This window comes from Schistocerca gregaria, chromosome 5 (assembly GCF_023897955.1).
Source record: "Schistocerca gregaria isolate iqSchGreg1 chromosome 5, iqSchGreg1.2, whole genome shotgun sequence".
NCBI lineage: Eukaryota > Metazoa > Arthropoda > Insecta > Orthoptera > Acrididae > Schistocerca > Schistocerca gregaria.
In genome coordinates this window covers 214,099,622-214,119,408 of record NC_064924.1, presented here as the reverse complement: position 1 = coordinate 214,119,408, position 19,787 = coordinate 214,099,622, and the positions used below count along the sequence as shown (strand labels likewise).

Below are 19,787 nucleotides of genomic sequence, written 5' to 3'. Positions count from 1 at the left end.
GCAGTCAACTCCTCGACGTCACGTATTCTCCTATGTTACCTGGGGAATTATAAGTGTATGCAGCACCTCACTCCAGCAGTCTCACATTGGACAGCAATACTGCTAATAAAGCAATGCTACACCATTCAGCACTCTGGTACCGTACTATTCAGGGATTCTGAGTCAACTGATGGGGACGTTTGCAAGACAACAACCATCTGCACAAACAGTTTGATGACATTTGCAGCAGCATGGACTATCAGCTCGGAGACCATGGCTGCAGTTATCCTTGAAGCTAAATCACAGACAGGAGAGCCTGCAATGGTGTACTCAGCGACGAACCTGGGTGCGCGAATGGCAAAATGTCATTTTTTCGGATGAATCCAGGTTTGGTTTACAGCATCATGATGGTTGCTTCCATGTTTTGCGACATCGCGGTGAAGGCACACTGGAAGCGTGTATTTGTCATCGCCATACCCGTAACGCTATCCTTCATTCGATCCGTGTGAAACCCTACATTTCAGCAGGACAATGCACGACCGCATGTTGCAGGTCCTGTACGGGCCTTTATGGATACAGAAAATGTTAGATTGCTGCCCTGGCCAGCACATTCTCCAGATCTCTCACCAATTGAAAACATCTGGTCAATGGTGGTCGAGCAACTGGCTCGTTACAATATGCCAGTCACTACTCTTGATTAACTGTGATATCGTGTTGAAGCTGCATGGACAGCTGTACCTGTACACACCATCCAAGCTCTGTTTTACTCAATACCCAGGCGTCTCAAGGCCGTTATTACAGCCAGAGGTGGTTGTTCTGGGTACTGAATTCTCAGGATCTTTGCACCCAAATTGCGTGAAAATGTAATCACACGTCAGTTCTAGTATAATATATTTGTCCAATGAATACCTGTTTATCATCTGCATTTCTTCTTGGTGTATCAATTTTAATGGCCAGTAGTGTATTAATATTAGTTTGACAGTATTATGAAAAGGATAGATTGTTACTCACCATGTAGCAGATATGTCAAATTGCCGATAGGCACAACAGAAAGGCTGTCAAACAACTAAGCTTTTAGCCAGATATCCTTCTTCCAAATTAGGCAACATAAACACACACACATTCATGCAAATGCAACTCGCACACATATAACCACTATCTTCTGGCTGTTGAGACCATACCCTGTTGTTGTGCCTATTTGCGACTCAACGTTTCCACTATATGTTGAGTAGCAATCTATCCTTTTCATAATATTATCATTATTCCATTCTGGATTCTCCATTATTAGTTTAGAACAGGCTAAAACACAGTTTTGTAAAATTAAGACTAACACTGCTTGTAATGAACCAATTGTAAGTTATTGTATGACAGAAATAAAGATCTTGTCCCATGCACCAACCTAATGCAGTACTGTCGTCATACAAGCCAGTGAGATCACATTGTTCAACAGTAACTGAAACAGCAGAGCAATTATAATCTTGGTGGTGCATGGGGATGGATTTCAACATTAACAAACAACAGAAATGTGTTCCTAGTGGATTAACTGGTAAATTTATATACAAATTTAATGCATTTTTTATCATGCATTTTAATACTTTACTTTTTAGTAAAAGCTTACCTTTGCAATTTAATGTCAACATTAGACAACATCATGATGCATATACATTTTTTAAAACAAACTTTGTGATTTATGCAGTTCGTTTATTCATGTACAGAATTTACTGCTTCCAGATTGTGGCCAGAAATTTTCAGCAAAGAGTAGTTTGTATGTTCACGCTAAAAAACATAATGCTTCAAAAGGTGATCAGCAAACAAAAGCAACTTTTTGTTGCCCCATTGAAAAGTGTAATCGCAGTTATTCAATGAAATCTAGTTTAAGGCAACATATGCTGAAAATCCATACACCAGTTTTAGGTAAGTATATATGGCTATTATTAAGTAATTTTAACTGCATGTTCAGTACCTATGGTATTTTGTCAGTAAACATAACTGAAAGTATCATCTTTTTTCACATATATGACAGCAGAAGATACCACCCAGCTAGAGTACATAACGTTATTAACAGCAAATGATGACAGTGGCTCATTAGAAGGTCTCGAAATGCTCTCTGAAGATGGACAGCTTACGTCACCAGGTAATTTCATTACTTTATTTTTATGTTATTTATAAGGTACTGGACAGGACACTTGTTACAGCTGTGGGAGTGATAAATCATCTTATAAATGAAATGATTAATACATAAAATATACATGATAGAACGTGTTTTTTTCAAAAACTGTGTTCCTTAACCATGGAGAAATATGTGGAGGATTCAGCATTAACATGAACCAAGTTTTATGTTTATTTTTATTTATTTTTTATTTACATGTCTGGTTCCTTAGGATCAAATTGAGGAGCAAATCTCCAAGGCCATAGAACATGTCAGTGCATGAAATTGCAACATATAACAAATAAAAAGTAAAATATTTATGAACCCAAAAAAAAGTCAAACCATAAGTTTAAGTAAACACAATAAACAATATAACATAAGAATCAGGTTGATTTTTCTACGAACGCCCAACAGAATAGAATGAGTGACACATGAGCAAATTCTTCAGTTTGGATTTGAAAGTGCTTGGATTACTGCCAAGATTTTCGAATTCTTTTGGTAGTTTATTGAAAATGGAAGCAGCAGTATACTGCACACCTCTCAGCACAAAAGTTAAGGAAGTGCATTTCAAATGCAGATTGGATTTCTGCCGTGTATTAACTGAGTGAAAGCTGCTAATTCTTGGGAATAAGCTGATGTTGTTAACAAGAAACGACAGTAAAGAATACACATATTGGAAGGCCAATGTCAAAATAGTCAGACTAGTGAAAAGGGGTCGACAAGAGGTTCGTGAACTTACACAACTTATTGCCCGAACTGCCCATTTCTGAGCCAGAAATGTCCTTTTAGAATGGGCAAAGTTACCCCAAAAAATAATACCGTATGACATAAGTGAATGAAAATAAGCAGAGTAGACTAATTTTCATGTCGAATGATCACTTACTTCAGATACCGTTCGAATACTAAAAATGGCAACATTAAGTCTGAACAAGATCCTGAACGTGGGCTCTCTACGACAGTTTACTATCTGTCTGGACACCTAAAAATCTGAACTGTTCAGTTTCACTAATCATTCTGTGAAATTAACATTGGGTTCTGTTGAATTGTATGTTAGAAATTATAAAAACTGAATCTTACTGAGATTTAGCGTTAGTTTATTTTCTACAGCCCATGAACTTTTGTCATGAACTGCACTATTTGAAACCAAGCCAATGTTGCACACAACATCCTTTACTACCAAGCTAGTGTCATCAGCAAATAGAAATAGTTTACAATTACATGTAATAGTGGAGGGCATATCATTTATACAGATAAGAAACAGGAGTGGCTCCACCACCAAAACCCTAGGGCACACCCCCCCCCCCCCCCCCACCCCCAATTGACGGTACCCCACTCAGACCCCACATCACAGCCATTCTCAACACTGAGAATAATGACCTTTTGCTTGTTGTTGAAGCAGGAGGTGATTTGGGCTGCTCCTCATATTTTGTAATTCTTCAACTTCTGGAGCATTATTTCATGATCAACACAATCAAACACCTTAGTTAAATAAAAAAAATATGTCTAGCATTTGAAACCTTTTGTTTAATCCATTCAGTACCTCACAAAGAAAAGAGAATATAGTATTTTCAGTTGTTAAATGACTTCTAAAGCCGAACTGTACATTCAATAACAAATTATGTGATATAAAATGATCAGTTATCCTTGCACACACAGCCTTTTCAATAACTGTAGCAAACACTGATGGCATAGAAATAGTTCTAAAATTATCTACATTATCCCTTTCTCCCCTTTTTTTGTTAAAGCAACTTCACAACTGAGTACTTTAATCGTTCAGGAAACTGACCATTCTAAAGGAAAAATTACAAATATAGCTAAATACAGGGCTAACATGTGCTAACTTTAATAATCTGCTAGGTACTCCATCATATCCATGAGTCCTTAGTCTTCAGTGATTTAATTATTGACTTAATGTCCCCCTTGTCAGAATCACAGACAATTATTTCAGACATCAGTCTCGGAATGGCATTTGCCAAGAGAGTTATTTGATTCCTTGTAGAAACTAATTTTTTATTTAATTCACTAGCAGTGTTCAGAAAATGATTGTTAAATACTGTACATATATCTGACTTATCAGTAACAGAAATATTTTTACTCAAAACTGACTTAATATCGTCGACCTTGTGCTGCTGACCAGACACTTCCTTCACAACTCACCATATGGTTTTAATTTTATCCTGTGAATTAGCTATTCTATTTGCATACTACATACTCTTTGCTTTCCTAATAAAATTTTTAAGCACCTTACAGTAATGTTTGTAATGGGCTACTGTAGCTCAATTGTGACTACTTCTAATATTTTGATATAATTCCCACTTTGTTCTATATGATATCCTTATCCGACTAGTCAGTGACTCAGGCTGCGTTTTACTGCTAGCGCCCCATTTAGAACGTTCTAATGGAAAGCAACCCTCAAAGAGCATGAGAAATATGTCAAGAAAAGCATTATATTTGTCATCTATGTTATCGGCACTATAAACGTCCTGCCACTCTTGTTCCTTAATGAAGTTTAAAAATCTCTCTATTGCTGTTGGATTAGCTTTCCTACATAGTTTGTAATTATATGTGACATTTGTTTGAGTACAAAAGCCTTTTAGTGTTAAAATTTGTGCATCATGGTCTGAAAGGCCATTCACCCTTTTACTAACAGAATGCCCATCTAGTAATGAAGAATGAATAAAAATATTGTTTATGGCTGTGCTACTGTTCCCCTGCACCATAGTTAAAAAAAACAGTCTGCATCAGATCACATGAGTTTAAGAGATCTACCAACATACTTTTTCGTGCACAATCATATAAAAAATTAATATTGAAGTCACCACATGTAACTAATTTTTGAAAGTTCCTATAATGTGAACCAAGAGCCCTCTCTAACTTGAGCAGAAATGCTCTGAAGTCAGAGTTGGGGTATCTATAAACAACAACAATTAGAAGTTTAGTTTCCATAAATTGAACTGCCCCTGCATAACATTCAAATATCTGTTCAGTGCTGTGCCGTGATACATCTCAAATGGAATACTGTTTTTTTTTTTTTTTTTTTTTTACCCACTCCCCCACCCCACAAGGAACTCCTTGAAAAACAGCCTGCTAATCTGTATCCTGGTAAAGGAAACCTCTGAATTGTCAAGTTATTTAAGTGGTGCTCCAATATACCAATAATTTCAGAGTCAACATCTGTAAGCAGTTCACTAAATTTATCTGTAGTACCTCTTATATTTGGATGAAATCTGCTGATTCCTTCTCTACTTGGGAACCTGACATACACTTAAGGTGATTCCTTAGTTATACATATCAGCTGACTGCAATCTAAAAAAGGTGCAGCTCCAACACCAACAAGTACAGGAATTTTTCCATGAGTGATCCCACCACCACCCACTACACTCTCACCTATAACCTTTGCCAGCCTCCCCTTCCTATACCTATTGAGGTGCAGACCATGCCTAGTGAAACCCAATCAACTGATAGTCTCAACTGACACCACTGCAATGTGACCCGTGTCTTCTCCAGCTCCATGTTAACAAGCCTAACAGCTGCATTAAGATGAGGCTGATCATGACGCTGAAACAGTTTAGTCCCACCAGTTTGAGTAGCTATCTTTACCACGTCATCGCCAACATCATATTCCCAGTCCCTATCAAGACTATTGCTCACTCCACCCACTGTCACTACCTGATCCTCTTTTGTAAAATTCCTACATAACTCCCCTATTCTGTCAGTCACCTGCACTAGGCTTCACAATGCTGGTGACCTGGTACTCACTCTCCAACACTTCCTGCAACTGCTGGCTCTACTGTGTGAACTACCTAGCAGCAGAGCCTTCTTCTTTCTGTTAGACTTTGCAACTGACTTAGACCTCCTAACTGCTGAGGACTGCTGCATGTTTCCTACACCTACATCTACACCTACAGCTACAAGAGGCTCCTCTCCACTCATCTCTGACAGTTGGCCAAACCTATTGCATAAACGCAAAATACAACTGTCTGAATACCACCACCACCACGTCCTCCTCCTCCTCCTCCTCCTCCTCCTCCTCCTCCTCCTAACTGCCTTCTTGCCGACTGCCAGTTCCCATTACCCAGCACCCTTCACTTTCCTCAACCTATCTAGTTCCTCCGCTGCGTATTGTAACTGCACCTGAAGAGGCACATATCTTACACTCCTGCTCCTCTATCAGTTTAATTCTACTTCAGATTCTGCATTCCCAGGAGAGAATCTCACTAGAATGCCAACTGGCTTCCCTACTGAATTTCCGCCTATGAAATTACTTTCAACAAATCCCAAACCATAACCCACTACTCACAAACCTATGACAAAGCCCACACTTCTCACTTGTGATAAAATGTTACAGTTACTGAAAAAAAACTAAACATCTACATTACTTAAGTTAAATTACACCAGTAGAACTATTTACAGAACTAACAATAGTGCTCTTGAAATTCTTTGTCTAATAAGAAAGCAACAAATTTTATCAATACTAATAAACAACTACTAATACCAAACCAACAAAATTTCACAAAATTTATTAGCTAAAAACAAAAATTCAAGTGGCCACTGGAACACTCAGCTAACTTAAAACAGTGAATGAAAATTTTACCTGAAATATTTCATTAGAAACAATTAACAAATGTCAGCTGAAAATTATTGCACGAAATATACTAAATTACTTTGATACACAGAAAACTCCAAAAAACACAGTGAGTGTTTCCAAAAGTTTATTAAACTTTTATTTCACCACAGAGAGCAATAGACACTGTTGAAAACTATTAAATTTAATAACTGTGTAACAGTGCACAAACAACTTAGTCAGATCTTAAGAACCACTACAGCTGCAACTGCACACTGCAAAATGTAAAAACACTGCTAATATTTGGGTGAACAATTGAAAACTACTAAGTTTAATTTTCTAATACAGAGCACAAACAACTTTGACAGTACTTAGCTTTATAACCGCTACAGATGCAACCGCATGCCACGAAATTTAAACACACTACTGAGGTGTGACACTTGGATGAACGGTGTAAGCACACCCACTCGAGTCAATAACACAGAAGCAAAGACTGAGATGAATGAAAATTCACTAGTAAGTTACTTTTACAGCAAATATTAACACAAATAAACCTTAAAACAAGAAACTGTAGACTAAAACTGTATACAATATGACAAGCAGTTTCAACAGCAGTTCAGCATGTCTGGCTCTTTCTCAATATAACCTACCTACATCTGCATCTATACTCTGCAAGCCAACATAGGGTGTTTGGCAGAGAGTATTTATCATTTTCCTTCTTCCAGTCACAAATGGTCGGTGGGAAGAGTGACTGCTGGGGAGCCTAAAAGTGGGTGTTAATCTCTGATTTTGCCTTCATGGTTGTTTCACAAGATTTACTTAGGAGAAAGCAATAAATTGTTTGGCTCTTCTAAGAACGTATGCTCTCAGAATTTTAAAAGTAAAGTAGACCTTGATGCAGAAGCCTCTCTTGCAGCATCTGCCACTAGAGTCGCTGAGTATCTCCATGATGCTTTTGTGTGTACTAAGTGAGTAAGTGCTTAAATCAGCTGTTATGCAATATTATATCCTCTGACTCATTACAGTTAGTGTTTGAGGATGAAATTTAACTATGTACTGAACTTAGTTCACTTCTACTAGGGAGCTGTAAAGAAAGTGTGTGACATAAGATTTATTATCAATATTGGTTTTATATCACAAAATTTACAAATGTGTTTCTTATAATGTTAACTCACAGAACTTCCTCTTTCATTTTTCATAGAAGTGGTACAAATTGTCAGAATTGCGTATTAAAATATTCTTAACATTCTAGTTATAAACAACAGCACTGTGAGAAAGCTGTAAATATAATTAGAGCATTATGTTGTGTGTCGTAGGGCACCCTAGAATATTGCTCAACATCTATAGAGCACTTGTAAGAAACAAAAATCTTCTACGGCTCTTTTATATCTAACAGTGTAAAACAAGTTGTGAAAGCAATCTCACAAGCAGCTGTCCACCTGTGCTAAATGTCCTTCCTTCACAACTAGTTGAGCAGATGCATAATGTGGGCTGTATGTGGAACAAACATAGAAAAATAATTCACCTTTCCCAAAAAAGCTTGCAGCTCCTGGGAGTTTTTGGGATAGGGTAGAGTGTCAATGGCAGCAAGTTGTGGTCAGTGGGCTGGCCCCCTTCTTTGTTGACCATGTGTCCACTTGCTCCTGGAAAAACTGCATCATGTAATGTAGTAAAGAGGGTACAAAGATTGCCTACATGGTTGTGACACATAGTGCCTTGACAATTAAGTCACTGAGATAGTACAAGCAGAGACGGACATGGTTAACTGTTCCAGATATGTCTGGAAGATTACCGGTGTGGAAGAGATGAATGGGGCAAGTGCTTGTATTTGTATAAGCCAAAGCGACAGCTGATGACCATAATACATTACGATTCCTCATCTAGTGAGATCAGCGAATATACATCAGCAAGATCTATCTTAAGAAAGACAGTCACTTCCACAAAGCTTCATGAAGAGGACCTCTTTCTGTGGTAAGGGGCAGGCTTGTAAGTGTGTGTGGTCACTGATTGTGCCCTTTAAAGCCAGAAGCAAAATAGCTCCACTGTCAGTTGTGATTTCTCTGTGTTATTGTATGGCTTGGTTCTGAATTTGCTATGTCTTGGATTTTTGGTCTTAGTTTACTCAATGGACTTGTTATTTTGCAATGCTGTCTCTGTTTATCTTCTGTTCATTGGAGCTTGTCATGTTGAGACGTCTCTAGTTCTTCTTGATTAAGGATCTGATTCTTAAAGCTGAAAAATCTAACATTAGGTCCTCATGGGTGGTTTGTATTACATAAATTGGAAGATAGTTGTTGCAGAAGTTTTTTATGTGAATGTATTTTCCACTGATTTTCTCCCATGTCAGTATACCACACAGTATTTCAATTTTTTACGTTAACAAATCCAAAATTACATTGTTCACACCTACTACATAAAAATACATCCAATAACATCAGAGGCAAGCTTACAAGTCCCTCATTCTGTGGAAGTAACAGTATTCCCAAGGGTTTACAATTTTTCTTAACAAATGAATTCCTACAAGTTTTTGGCACATTATCAATTTCAATTATTATTTCATAAATGAATACAGAAATAAACTTAGTAAAGAGTGCAGGATTGTGTAATTAATAATAGAAATTTTAACGCTCGAGTGAGCGTGTCTGTGTACAAAGTAGGCCAACCAAAAATGAAATGATTTTGTGTAGTTCCATTTTTGTTTCACAAATGCAAGTCTATACCTGTTCCTTCAGTATTTCTTCAGGTAACACAGCGATAAATTGTGTTGTCATATGACCAAGTGAGCAGCAGTAATATAAAACACAAAACGTGCTTGGCGAGAAAAAATTTATCATCAGTTTAAAAATGACCCTAGTTATGAACTAGTAACATAATCCCACATTGATGCAGTTGTCTATGAGATAATTAGTGACTGAATAAGCAAATGACAGAGATCTGATGCAACTTCACTGCTTAATGCTTTGAATGCGTCAATACTGTCTCCTTAACACCTGTCCTTAGCAACACAGTTATAGTGAAAATTTATTTTGTTATTGTTTAATGAAACAGTAGTTTAGCTCATATTATGCAAGTTTATTTTCCCCTTGTTTAAATAAACTAAGATTAAACTGTGATTTTGATCATACTTGACTTACCTTGGTAACATAAGAAAACCTATTCTTTTAATGTGTACAAAGTGTGCCGCACACCCGCTCATGTCATGAAAAATGGCACTCGAGTGTAAAGTGTGCAAATAATTAATCATTTCAAATGTTTAAAAAAAAATAACTGCACATTCAGAACTAGTATTTATCGATTATAACATCAAAACTAAAATATTTTATAAAGTAATTCCTTTTCATAAATTTTTGGTTGAAATATAACATACTGTGTATAAAATTATATGGAGATTTTCAAAAAAGCAACTGAGATTATATTGACCTGTCCAAAATTTGAAAATAATAATAATAATAATAATAATAATATCGTCAACTACTGTTGAGGTAAAGTAATGCTAGAGGAGGATGTCCCGTTACAATTTGTACTGCAGTTTATATGAGCTGCCTTATCATCTTGATGTATTCTTTCTTCTTAGGGCTGTACATTTCTCAGTCTATTTGGCTATTACATTTTTATGAAAAGCATAGTTACTACGCACCCCATAGTGGAGATGCTCGGTCACAGATAGGCACAACTAAAAGACTGTCAGAAAGTGAGCTTTCCGCTTGTGGGGGTGAGGAGGAGGAGGGTGGGGTGGGGAGGGGGAGGGATAGCAGGGTTGGGGTGGAGGATGGTAAAGTGCTGCTTGTGGAAGCATACGGGGATGAGATGGAGAGAGGGTAGGGCAGCTAGGTGCAGTCAGGAGGTTAGGTGGAGAGAAAGGGGGAGGGGAGGTAGTGGAAGAAAAGAGAAGTAGAAAGACTGTGGGGGCATTGATGGAACATAGAGCTGTGTAGTGCTGGAATGGGAACAGGGAAGGGGCTAGATGGGTAGGCAATGATTAACGAGGGTTGAGATCAGGAGGATTATGGAAAGATAGAATATATTGCAGGAAGAGTTCCCACCTTGTTGGTTATCAAGCCCACGTAGAATGCAGTAAAGTGGTTGCAGATTAGCTTGTACATCATATGACTGGTTTCACAGGTAGACTTGTCCTTGACAAGATAGGTGATGCTTTTAATCAGAATGGAATAGGTGATGGTGAAAGGATGTATGGGATGGGTCTTGCATCTAGGTGTATTAAAGGGATATGAGCCAAGAGGCAAGGGGTTGGGAGCAGTGATTGTGCAAGAGTGGATGAGGATATTGTGAAGTTCGGTGGGCAGTGGGAGGAATGTCCTACCCACTATCCTTCCCACCCCTCACACAATGGTATTCTGACACCCACAAAACTTTCACAATATCCCCATCCATCCCTATACAACTTCCGCTGCAAACCCCTTGTTTCAAGGCTCATGACCTGTAATAGACCTAGATGCAAGACTTGTCCATTACGTCCTCCCACCACCACCACCACCACCACCACCACCACCACCACCACCACCACCACCTTCTTCAGTCCAGTCACAAGCATCACCTATACCATCAAAGCCAGGGCTGCCTGTGAAACTGGGCATGTGATCTACAAGCTGAGCTGCAACCACTGTGCTACATTCTATGTGGGCATGACAAACAACAAGCTCTCTGTCTGCATGAATGGCCCCTGACAAACTATGGCCAAGAAACAGCTGGACCACCCCATTGCTGACCATGCCACCCAATATGACATTCTTCATTTCAGTGACTGCTTGATAGCCTGTGCCATCTGGATCCTTCCCACCAACACTAGCTTTTCTGAATTGTGCAGGTAGGAACTCTCCCTGTAGCTCTCCCTACATTCTCGTAACCCTCCTGACCTCACCCTTTGTTAGTGAGTGTTCTACCGTGTGTGTGTGTGTGTGTGTGTGTGTGTGTGTGTGTGTGTGTGTGTGTCTTTTGTCTATTTCCATAAAGGCCTTATTGACCAAAAGCTGACTTTCTGACAGTCTTTTTGTTGTGCCTATCTGCGACTAACCATCTCTGCTATATGCTGAGAAGTAACTATCCTTTCCATAATATTGTTACATTCCATCCTGGGTTTTCCATTGTTTAATTTTAGCTGTTTCCTATACCTTTCATGTGAATTTTTTAGATCTGCTCTATCATTCATGATATATCTTGTGATCCATTTCCCTATGATCTGAGTAACATTTCCAATATGTTAAGATTTCCAGCACTTGTCAGTCAACACTCTACAACTACTTTTACAGGTTCAGTATTCTTATTCTGTAGCTCAATCCCCCTTATATACTGTGTATTAACTACTTCCGGTGATTGTTCTGCAATCCTAATTTTCTTCAAAAATAGGCATTTCTTTCTTTCTTTCTTTCTTCTTCTTCTTCTTTTTCTTTCGAATAATCCATTTGGTAGGTCAGTGAATCAACTTTGGCTGCTCTTCATTCTATTAGATTTCCTTAGTTTCTGAATTTCCTACATCCTTTTAGAGTGGTGTCCCCTTTCTTCTTGAGTCCACTTTTGTCTAGTTGTTTTCTTTCTCTCCTGAAATTCTGCATTTTGAACTGCCTTTCTGAAATGTGTTCTGTTTTCTATTGTGTCTATTTTAATTCCAGCGTTTTCCATGTCATTTTCATTCTCTGTGAACCATGCTGGCTTGGATTTTTAGCTATTGAGTAATGTGAGTATCTGCTTGGCTAGTCTGTTGTTACCCATTCTGAATATATGTCCAAAAAACTGTAATCTTCTCTTCCTCATTACATCAGTTAGTTTTTCAGTTACAAGTATTCGGTAGCTCTCTGTTTGGTCTTATCCTGTATTCAGCATTATCGTTTCTTAAGCTTCCTGTATTTTCCTTAAAATTCTTCTTTTGGCCTTCTCTAGTCACTCAAGATCTCCATTTCTTGTTAGTTTAAGTGTTTCTGCCCCATACAGAGCTTCAGGTCTGGCCACTGTTTGATAGTGTCTTAATTTCGTGTTCCAGGACAAGGATTTTATGTTATAAACATTTTTGGTCATATAAAACACACTTTCCATTTTTTGCACTCTAGTTTATATAGCTGTCTTTTCTTTTGCATTGTATGTAATCCACTCTCCTAGGTATTTATAGGAATATGTTTTGTGTATTGTATTGTTGTCAACTGAAACATTTTGAGGAGAATCACTGATGTTTGTCATGAACTTTTTTTTTTTTTTTTTTTTTCAAATAATATTTGTAGTCCTACTTTGGCTGCTTGTTTTTGCAGTTCTCTTATTTGTTCTTGGGCATTATCTAGCAAATCTGTAATCAATGCCATGTCACCTGCAAAGGCTAAACAGTCGAAAGTGACCTTGTTTAGATTTCTTCCTAGTTGAATCCCTTTACTATTGATAGCCTTCCTCAATTCTCGAACTACCTTCTCTAACACACAATTGAAAAGTGGGGATGACAAACCATCTCCCTGCCAGACACCTGACTTCGTCAAATGATCTTTAGAGCTTTCCCTTAAATTTTACTTTCAATTCTGTATGTGTCAAAGTTGCTTTAATTATTTCAGTTGTTTTAGTATTGAGTCCCAATTCTTTTAAGATATCAAACAGTGCATTTCTGTCAATTGAATCATGGGCTTTTTCAAAATCCACAAAAGTAATTACATATTTTAAGTTCCTGATATTCCTAATTTCTATTATGTTCTTTAAGTTTAATATTTGTTCTGCACATGACCCTCCCTTCCTAAATCCAGCCTGATACTCTCCTAGTTGCTTGTCAAGTATTTCTACTGCTCTTATTTAAAAGCTCCTCTCTAGTAGATAGGCACAGTGAATAAAACACAAACACACACACACAGAATTTGAGCTTTCGCAACCGGCGGCTGCTTCGTCAGGAAAGAGGGAAGGAAAAGGAAAGATGAAAGGATGTGAGTTTTAAGGGAGAGGGTAAGGAGTCATTCCAATCCCGGGAGCGGAAAGACTTACCTTAGGGGGAAAAAAAGGATAGGTATATGCTCACACACACACACACACACACACACACACACACACACACACACACACACATATCCATTCATACATACACAGACACAAGCAGACATATTTAAAGGCAAAGAGTATGGGCAGAGATATAAGTCAAGGCGGAAGTGTGGAGGCAAAGATGATGTTGAATGACAGGTGAGGTATGAGTGGCAGAAACTTGAAATTAGCGGAACTCCGGAGATGGGAACTTGCCCTTCAGTATATCCTCTCTTCTCGTTATCCACCAGGCCTCAATCTCCGCTAATTTCAAGTTGCCGCCACTCATACCTCACCTGTCATTCAACATCATCTTTGCCTCCACACTTCCGCCTTGACTTATATCTCTGCCCATACTCTTTGCCTTTAAATATGTCTGCTTGTGTCTGTGTATGTATGGATGGATGTGTGTGTGTGTGTGTGTGTGTGTGTGTGTGTGTGTGTGTGTGTGTGTGCGCGAGCATATACCTATCCTTTTTTTCCCCCTAAGGTAAGTCTTTCCGCTCCCGGGATTGGAATGACTCCTTACTCTCTCCCTTAAAAACCCACATCCTTTCATCTTTCCTTTTCCTTCCCTCTTTCCTGACGAAGCAGCCGCCGGTTGCGAAAGCTCAAATTCTGTGTGTGTGTTTGTGTTTTATTCACTGTGCCTATCTACCGGCGCTTTCCCGCTTGGTAAGTCTTGGAATCTTTGTTTTTAATATATTTTTCCCATGTGGAAATTTCTTTCTATTTTATTTATATATATAATCTTATTTTGCTATTTGAATTTGGTTTGAGGAATGTAGAAATTGAACTATAGACCTACTTTGTTTAATTTGTAAATAAACTTATGCAAAAACAGAGTGAATGAACAGCTCTAAATTACCTAGGTTGTAAGTAACGTGCCAGTCATTTCTAACCTTCCAAACTCTCCTCTCCACCCTGAGGATGGGGCTATTTGGAATGCTAGGATAGACTTTTACCTTTATACTTCTATGTGTGTGTATTATCAGTACTTGGAATTTCAACTCCTGAATGTAAGTACTATTCAGCAGTTCTGTTTCTATGTTTGTCATTCTTTTCAAGTGAATTTCGGTTTTATTGTAATTAGCATTCATATGGAACTTCACTTGCAGGTGGAAACACATCTGCAAAAGGAATGAACATTTTACCACCTCCATCAGCCCTTATAACTGCTGAAGGACGGTCGGACATAAATGATCTCATGAACAAAGGTAGAAATTTTACTTTGTAAAAAATAGGTTACATATAAATAAAATGATAGAACAGTCTGGGACTGTAGTGATTGTAGTAAAACAATTTCTAAGTTCATAAAACTATTTACTTTCTAACAACAATGGAAATTCCAGGATGAAATAATACATAAAATAATGGAAAGGCAGTCATTCACCTAGAACTGACTTATGTGTGGCACTTAGAAACATGCAACAGAATACATTATTTACACTAGGTTTTGAGCTCTTGCTCTTTCTCTAGCAAAAGTTTTGTGTCATCTCGTTGTCACTGTAGGCTTGCACCATGAGAAGCAAGGAGAGGATGTTGTTGGTGGCCAGTATCCTCTTTCTATAACACAACTGCATTCTTATATTAACAGGGTTCTTTATTAACCAGAACAAAAAGTTACTTACCTTAAGATAGTCCAAGTGTGCTGGTACAAGCTCATCCGTAGTAGTCCACGTTAGCCTCACTGCTGGTGAAGTAAAAGTCCCGTTAAGTACCGTACATATTCAAATAATCCACGCCCTCGAATAATCCGTGCACACCAATTTTGAGGAAGAGGAAAAAAAATTATTTTTAAAAAAATTTGTTTTATTTACAAAAAAATTGTTCCAGTGTTATGATGTGTTCAAAAGTATGTATAATAACTACTGGTTTGAAGCATCACTGATGTACATGTTGATACATCGTTAAAACACAATTGATTCAGCGGTTTGCAGCTGGCCAGCCAACAGGCGGGCGGCCAGCGGCATGCAGCTGGCCGGCTGGCCCATTAGACGGGCGGGCGGCTGGGAACATTATCACTGCCAGCTGGGACTCTACGCATACCTACACTAGCAAAACAAGAAATGTGAATTATCTTGTTTAAGAATTTGTTAATACAGTATGTGCAATAAAATATTTTAGTCAATACTGGTACATTTCCTCTCTTATCACTCTATTCATCACTTTCCTCGTCATCACTAGCGGGAGAATCATTGTCGTCTTCACCATCTTCCCATAGAGCGTCATCCTCTGTTCCATCCAGTGACTTTGTGATTCCCTTTTTTTGAAGGATTTCTCCACCAGTGGTTGCAGAATGGAGTCCCATGCATTTTTCACCCATTCACAAATCTGGGCCATATCCGGCTGTTCGATTTTTCCACTAGGTGTGAACTTATAGTTTTCATCAGCCATCCATTGCATATATCGCTGTTTAAGTGCAGCTTTGAATGGTTGATTTTTACACACATCTAGTGGTTGTAGGATGGATGTTAGGCTTCCAGGGATAATGACCAAGTCAGTTTTCCCTTTTTGTAATTTGTCTTTCACTTTCATAGTTGTATGTCCGCAGAAGCTGTCCAGGGCCAACATGTTGCGTAAATTCAGTAATGCACCAGGACGACGTTACAAACATGTCACCCAGTCAATTATAAGTTCATTGTCCATCCACCCTTTTGGAGTGGCTCTCACTAAAACCGGTATGCGTTGTAATGATATTTTTGGAATAGTTTTCCTTTTAAATATCACGTAAGGTGGTAGCTTTTGTTCATTGCCAGTTACACACAACGTCACTGTACATACACACATCATCACTGTACATCTTTGTTTCTGACTGCCACCAGTCCGTATCATGATGCTGGATTCTCCCTTCCTGTTCACTGTGTTGTCGAGCAGCATCTCAAAATAGACTGGCGTTTGATCCGCATTACCAATTTGCGATAATATATAGGACTGTTTACGGCACAGATTTATCACATAACGATGAAAATTCACTATTTTTTCCTCGTAATCGCCTGGAAGCCTCTGAGCGATAGTAGTTGTCCTCCAGAATCCTAAACCATTTCAGTTGAAAAATCTTGATAGTCAGCCCCAGCTAGCTTTGAAACTGGTAATGCCTAGTTCTTTGGCTAAAGATAATGCTTTAAGCTGTCACATTTCACTCATCACCGCTCATCCATATTGCCACTTCTCATCTACATAATCACAGATCCTTTTCTCAAGGTCCGGATGCTTCACTTTTTGGCCGCGAAATGCCTGGTAGTTACTATTAGTTTCTTAAAGCTGCAGTTTATTTTTTTGCCAGTCGCCAATACAACTCTCACTCGCGTCATACTTTCATCCTGCTGCACAGTTTCCAATATTCTCGGCTTCTTCAATAATTTTCACTTCTTCTTTAGCAGTGTACAAGCGATAACGAGAACTTGTAGCCATAATTAACAAGTCTGAAGAAGTTAATACTTCACTCCTAACGTGCTACTGATGCGTCACAGACTGAGGCCGCAACAATGCAATAGTATAGTGGGATGTATTGTTGGAGGCAGAGCAGTACCAACAATATTTTGAATAACCACAGTTTTTCATCCTAAAATTCGGGAAAAAACATGCACGGATTATTCGAGTATTTTGTCCTTACTCCTGATAGGTGCATTGTTTGCGCCTGCTATTGATTTTCTCACGTCTCTGCCACCTGCTGTGCTGGCGACAGCTTACACCAGCATATTCCCCCCCACCTTGAAATGCCACATTGTTGTTGTGTAGTGAGGCTGCAAAAGACAATGGGAAGGGAGGCACACGACGTTGGACATAGCTGTGGAGGACGGTGTACTCCCGACCCTACCCCGCCATCTGGCTTGTGAGGCAACAGGAATACACTGCCATTTGACTGTTCATTTCTGTATATTTCCTGTGTGCAATCTAGATTTCAGCTTTCACAGTATTATTGAATACAATGATCTTAGACCATTAATGTTGGGGGTTGGGTTGTTTTAGGGGGACAAGGCCAGACAGCGGGGTCACAGGTTTCATTGGATTAGGGAAGGATGGGGAAGGAACCATGCGGTATTTACCTGGAGCGATTTAGGGAAATCATGGAAAACCTAAATCAGGATGGCCAGACATGGGACTGAACCACCATCCTCCTGAATGCGAGTCCAGTGTGCTAACCACTGCGCCACCTCGCTCGCTAATTAATGTATTTTGCTTTGTACTGTGCAAGATGGCATATTATTACACGCTATTATTGAGTACAATGTTCTTGTACACAGGTAACATACAGAAACGTACAGTCAGATACCACTGTATTCTTTCAGAAAGTTATAAGAATAATTTTTAGTAAGTACTTTACAATAACTTTTAAAAAGGGATTTAGGAATCTTTTATTGACATGTAACAGGAATGGTGCTCTTCGAAAAATGCATAAATAATTTTAAGTAAGAAGTACATGATATACTAGTGACACTTTGTCAGTGCTATCTGTAAATTTTCCTGCCAGTCTACCAGTGCCATGAATGCAATGAATTACACAGTAGTGTGTGGTATTAGACATGAGCATTTGGTGAATTATTATATACATTGTGCTTTTGACCTTCATTTGCTGCTGCATCGTTCATCTTGTCCCTTACACACCTGGCAATGTTTTAGAAAGAGTACTTGCAGCTGGTATAGGAGACATGCAATAACCTTTTTACAAGGTGCATTGTAGCAGGGTTTTGCTATTAAAATGCACCTTCTATTTTTATGTCTGCATTTTATGACTGCATATTTTCATGTTGTATGAATGTACTCACAGATCTGAAGGTGGTAATCATGCTTACTGAAATTGATAATCGACCATAAAGACTATTTACAGGCAATCTTGCCTAAAGAGGTCACCTTCTCTCAAGTAATTATTACAGGTCTTCCCTTACAACTCACGATGAGTAAACTAAGTTTATTGTGATCTCGGAGTAATAATCCAAATATTATTAAATAGTACCTACCTTAAATTTGTGAACAAAACAACCACAGAACAGAACACATTATTTTGTTGCGTCCATATTATATTTTGAAATGTATTTCGTGCTGACAGACTGATGTGTAGCATATCTGCAGATATAGTTTAGGCTCAAGGGCGATAGTTTGGATGAGAGTTTGCAAAGCCAACAAATGTAAATACAAAATCGTAGCATAGCCAGAGGTCTAAGTTATGTTGAAAGTTGACATTTTAATTGTAGGTTAACAAAGTAAGATTGAATAAATCTTTGTAAATAAAACTGCCAGACACCCACCAAAACCACTAAAATGTGAATCTTGTAAAACTTCAGGATTTTTATGAATGAATCATATAGTAAAATATGTAACATAGTGTAGCTGCAGGGAACAAAACTGTGCTTATAAAAGTAATTACAAAATAGCTCCTGCTCTAACAACTTTTTTTAAACTGACACAAATAACATGTAAATTGAAGGTGGAGGGATGAGAAAGGGAAGAGATTACTGATGTCAGCTGCACTGGAAGGTTACATGGAATCAGCGGCGACAAGTAAAAATGGGTACAAGATTGGGATTTGAACCTGGGATCTCTGGCAGGTGCATTAATCACTGCGCCATCCAGGACGCAGTGTTAGCGTATCCACGTGAACTAGCTGGGCATGCCTCATGGCCCATAATTCCCAACAAACGTGATCTATCCGCACACCCTCTCCATTTCCTCCACTGTTGCTACACTGAGATTCCTGCAGAAGGGCGAACATATTTGAGCACCTGCACTGAAGAAGATGGTCCCATTGCCAATCTACGTGAATCCGTTATATGAATGTGCAGTGTCTGTTAAGCAGATCCTGGGTTCAAATCCCAGTCCAGCACACATTTTCACTTGTCGCCGCTGATTCCGCATAACATCCTGATGCAGCTGACATCAGTAATCCCTTTCCTTTCTTTTCTTTTTCTTTTCTTTTCTTTTCTTTCTCTTCCTTCTCCCTTTTCCAACTTCAATTTACATATAATGTATCAAAGCTGCGGATCCTGCATGGTGTCCATTCTTTTGGACATGTCTGAAAGAACATACATCACGCTTTCATATAATTGATACAAATTATTTGCAAGAGAGATTATCTTCAAATCTACTATCTGGTTT

At 38.5% G+C, this 19,787-nt stretch overlaps 1 protein-coding gene across 3 annotated transcripts in view; it reads left to right on the top strand.

The window, feature by feature from the left end:
• The window catches only part of LOC126272379 (uncharacterized), a 136,957-nt gene that overhangs the window by 102,176 nt on the left and 14,994 nt on the right, over positions 1–19,787 (top strand). For 2 of the 3 annotated variants that reach the window (XM_049975194.1, XM_049975192.1), the window contains exons 7-9: positions 1,711–1,893; positions 2,003–2,113; positions 14,810–14,908. In XM_049975194.1, the coding sequence (XP_049831151.1) occupies positions 1,711–1,893; positions 2,003–2,113; positions 14,810–14,908 (393 nt within the window). The remainder of the gene's footprint in view (positions 1–1,710; positions 1,894–2,002; positions 2,114–14,809; positions 14,909–19,787) is intronic. The other variant, XM_049975193.1, reaches the window with a different exon arrangement.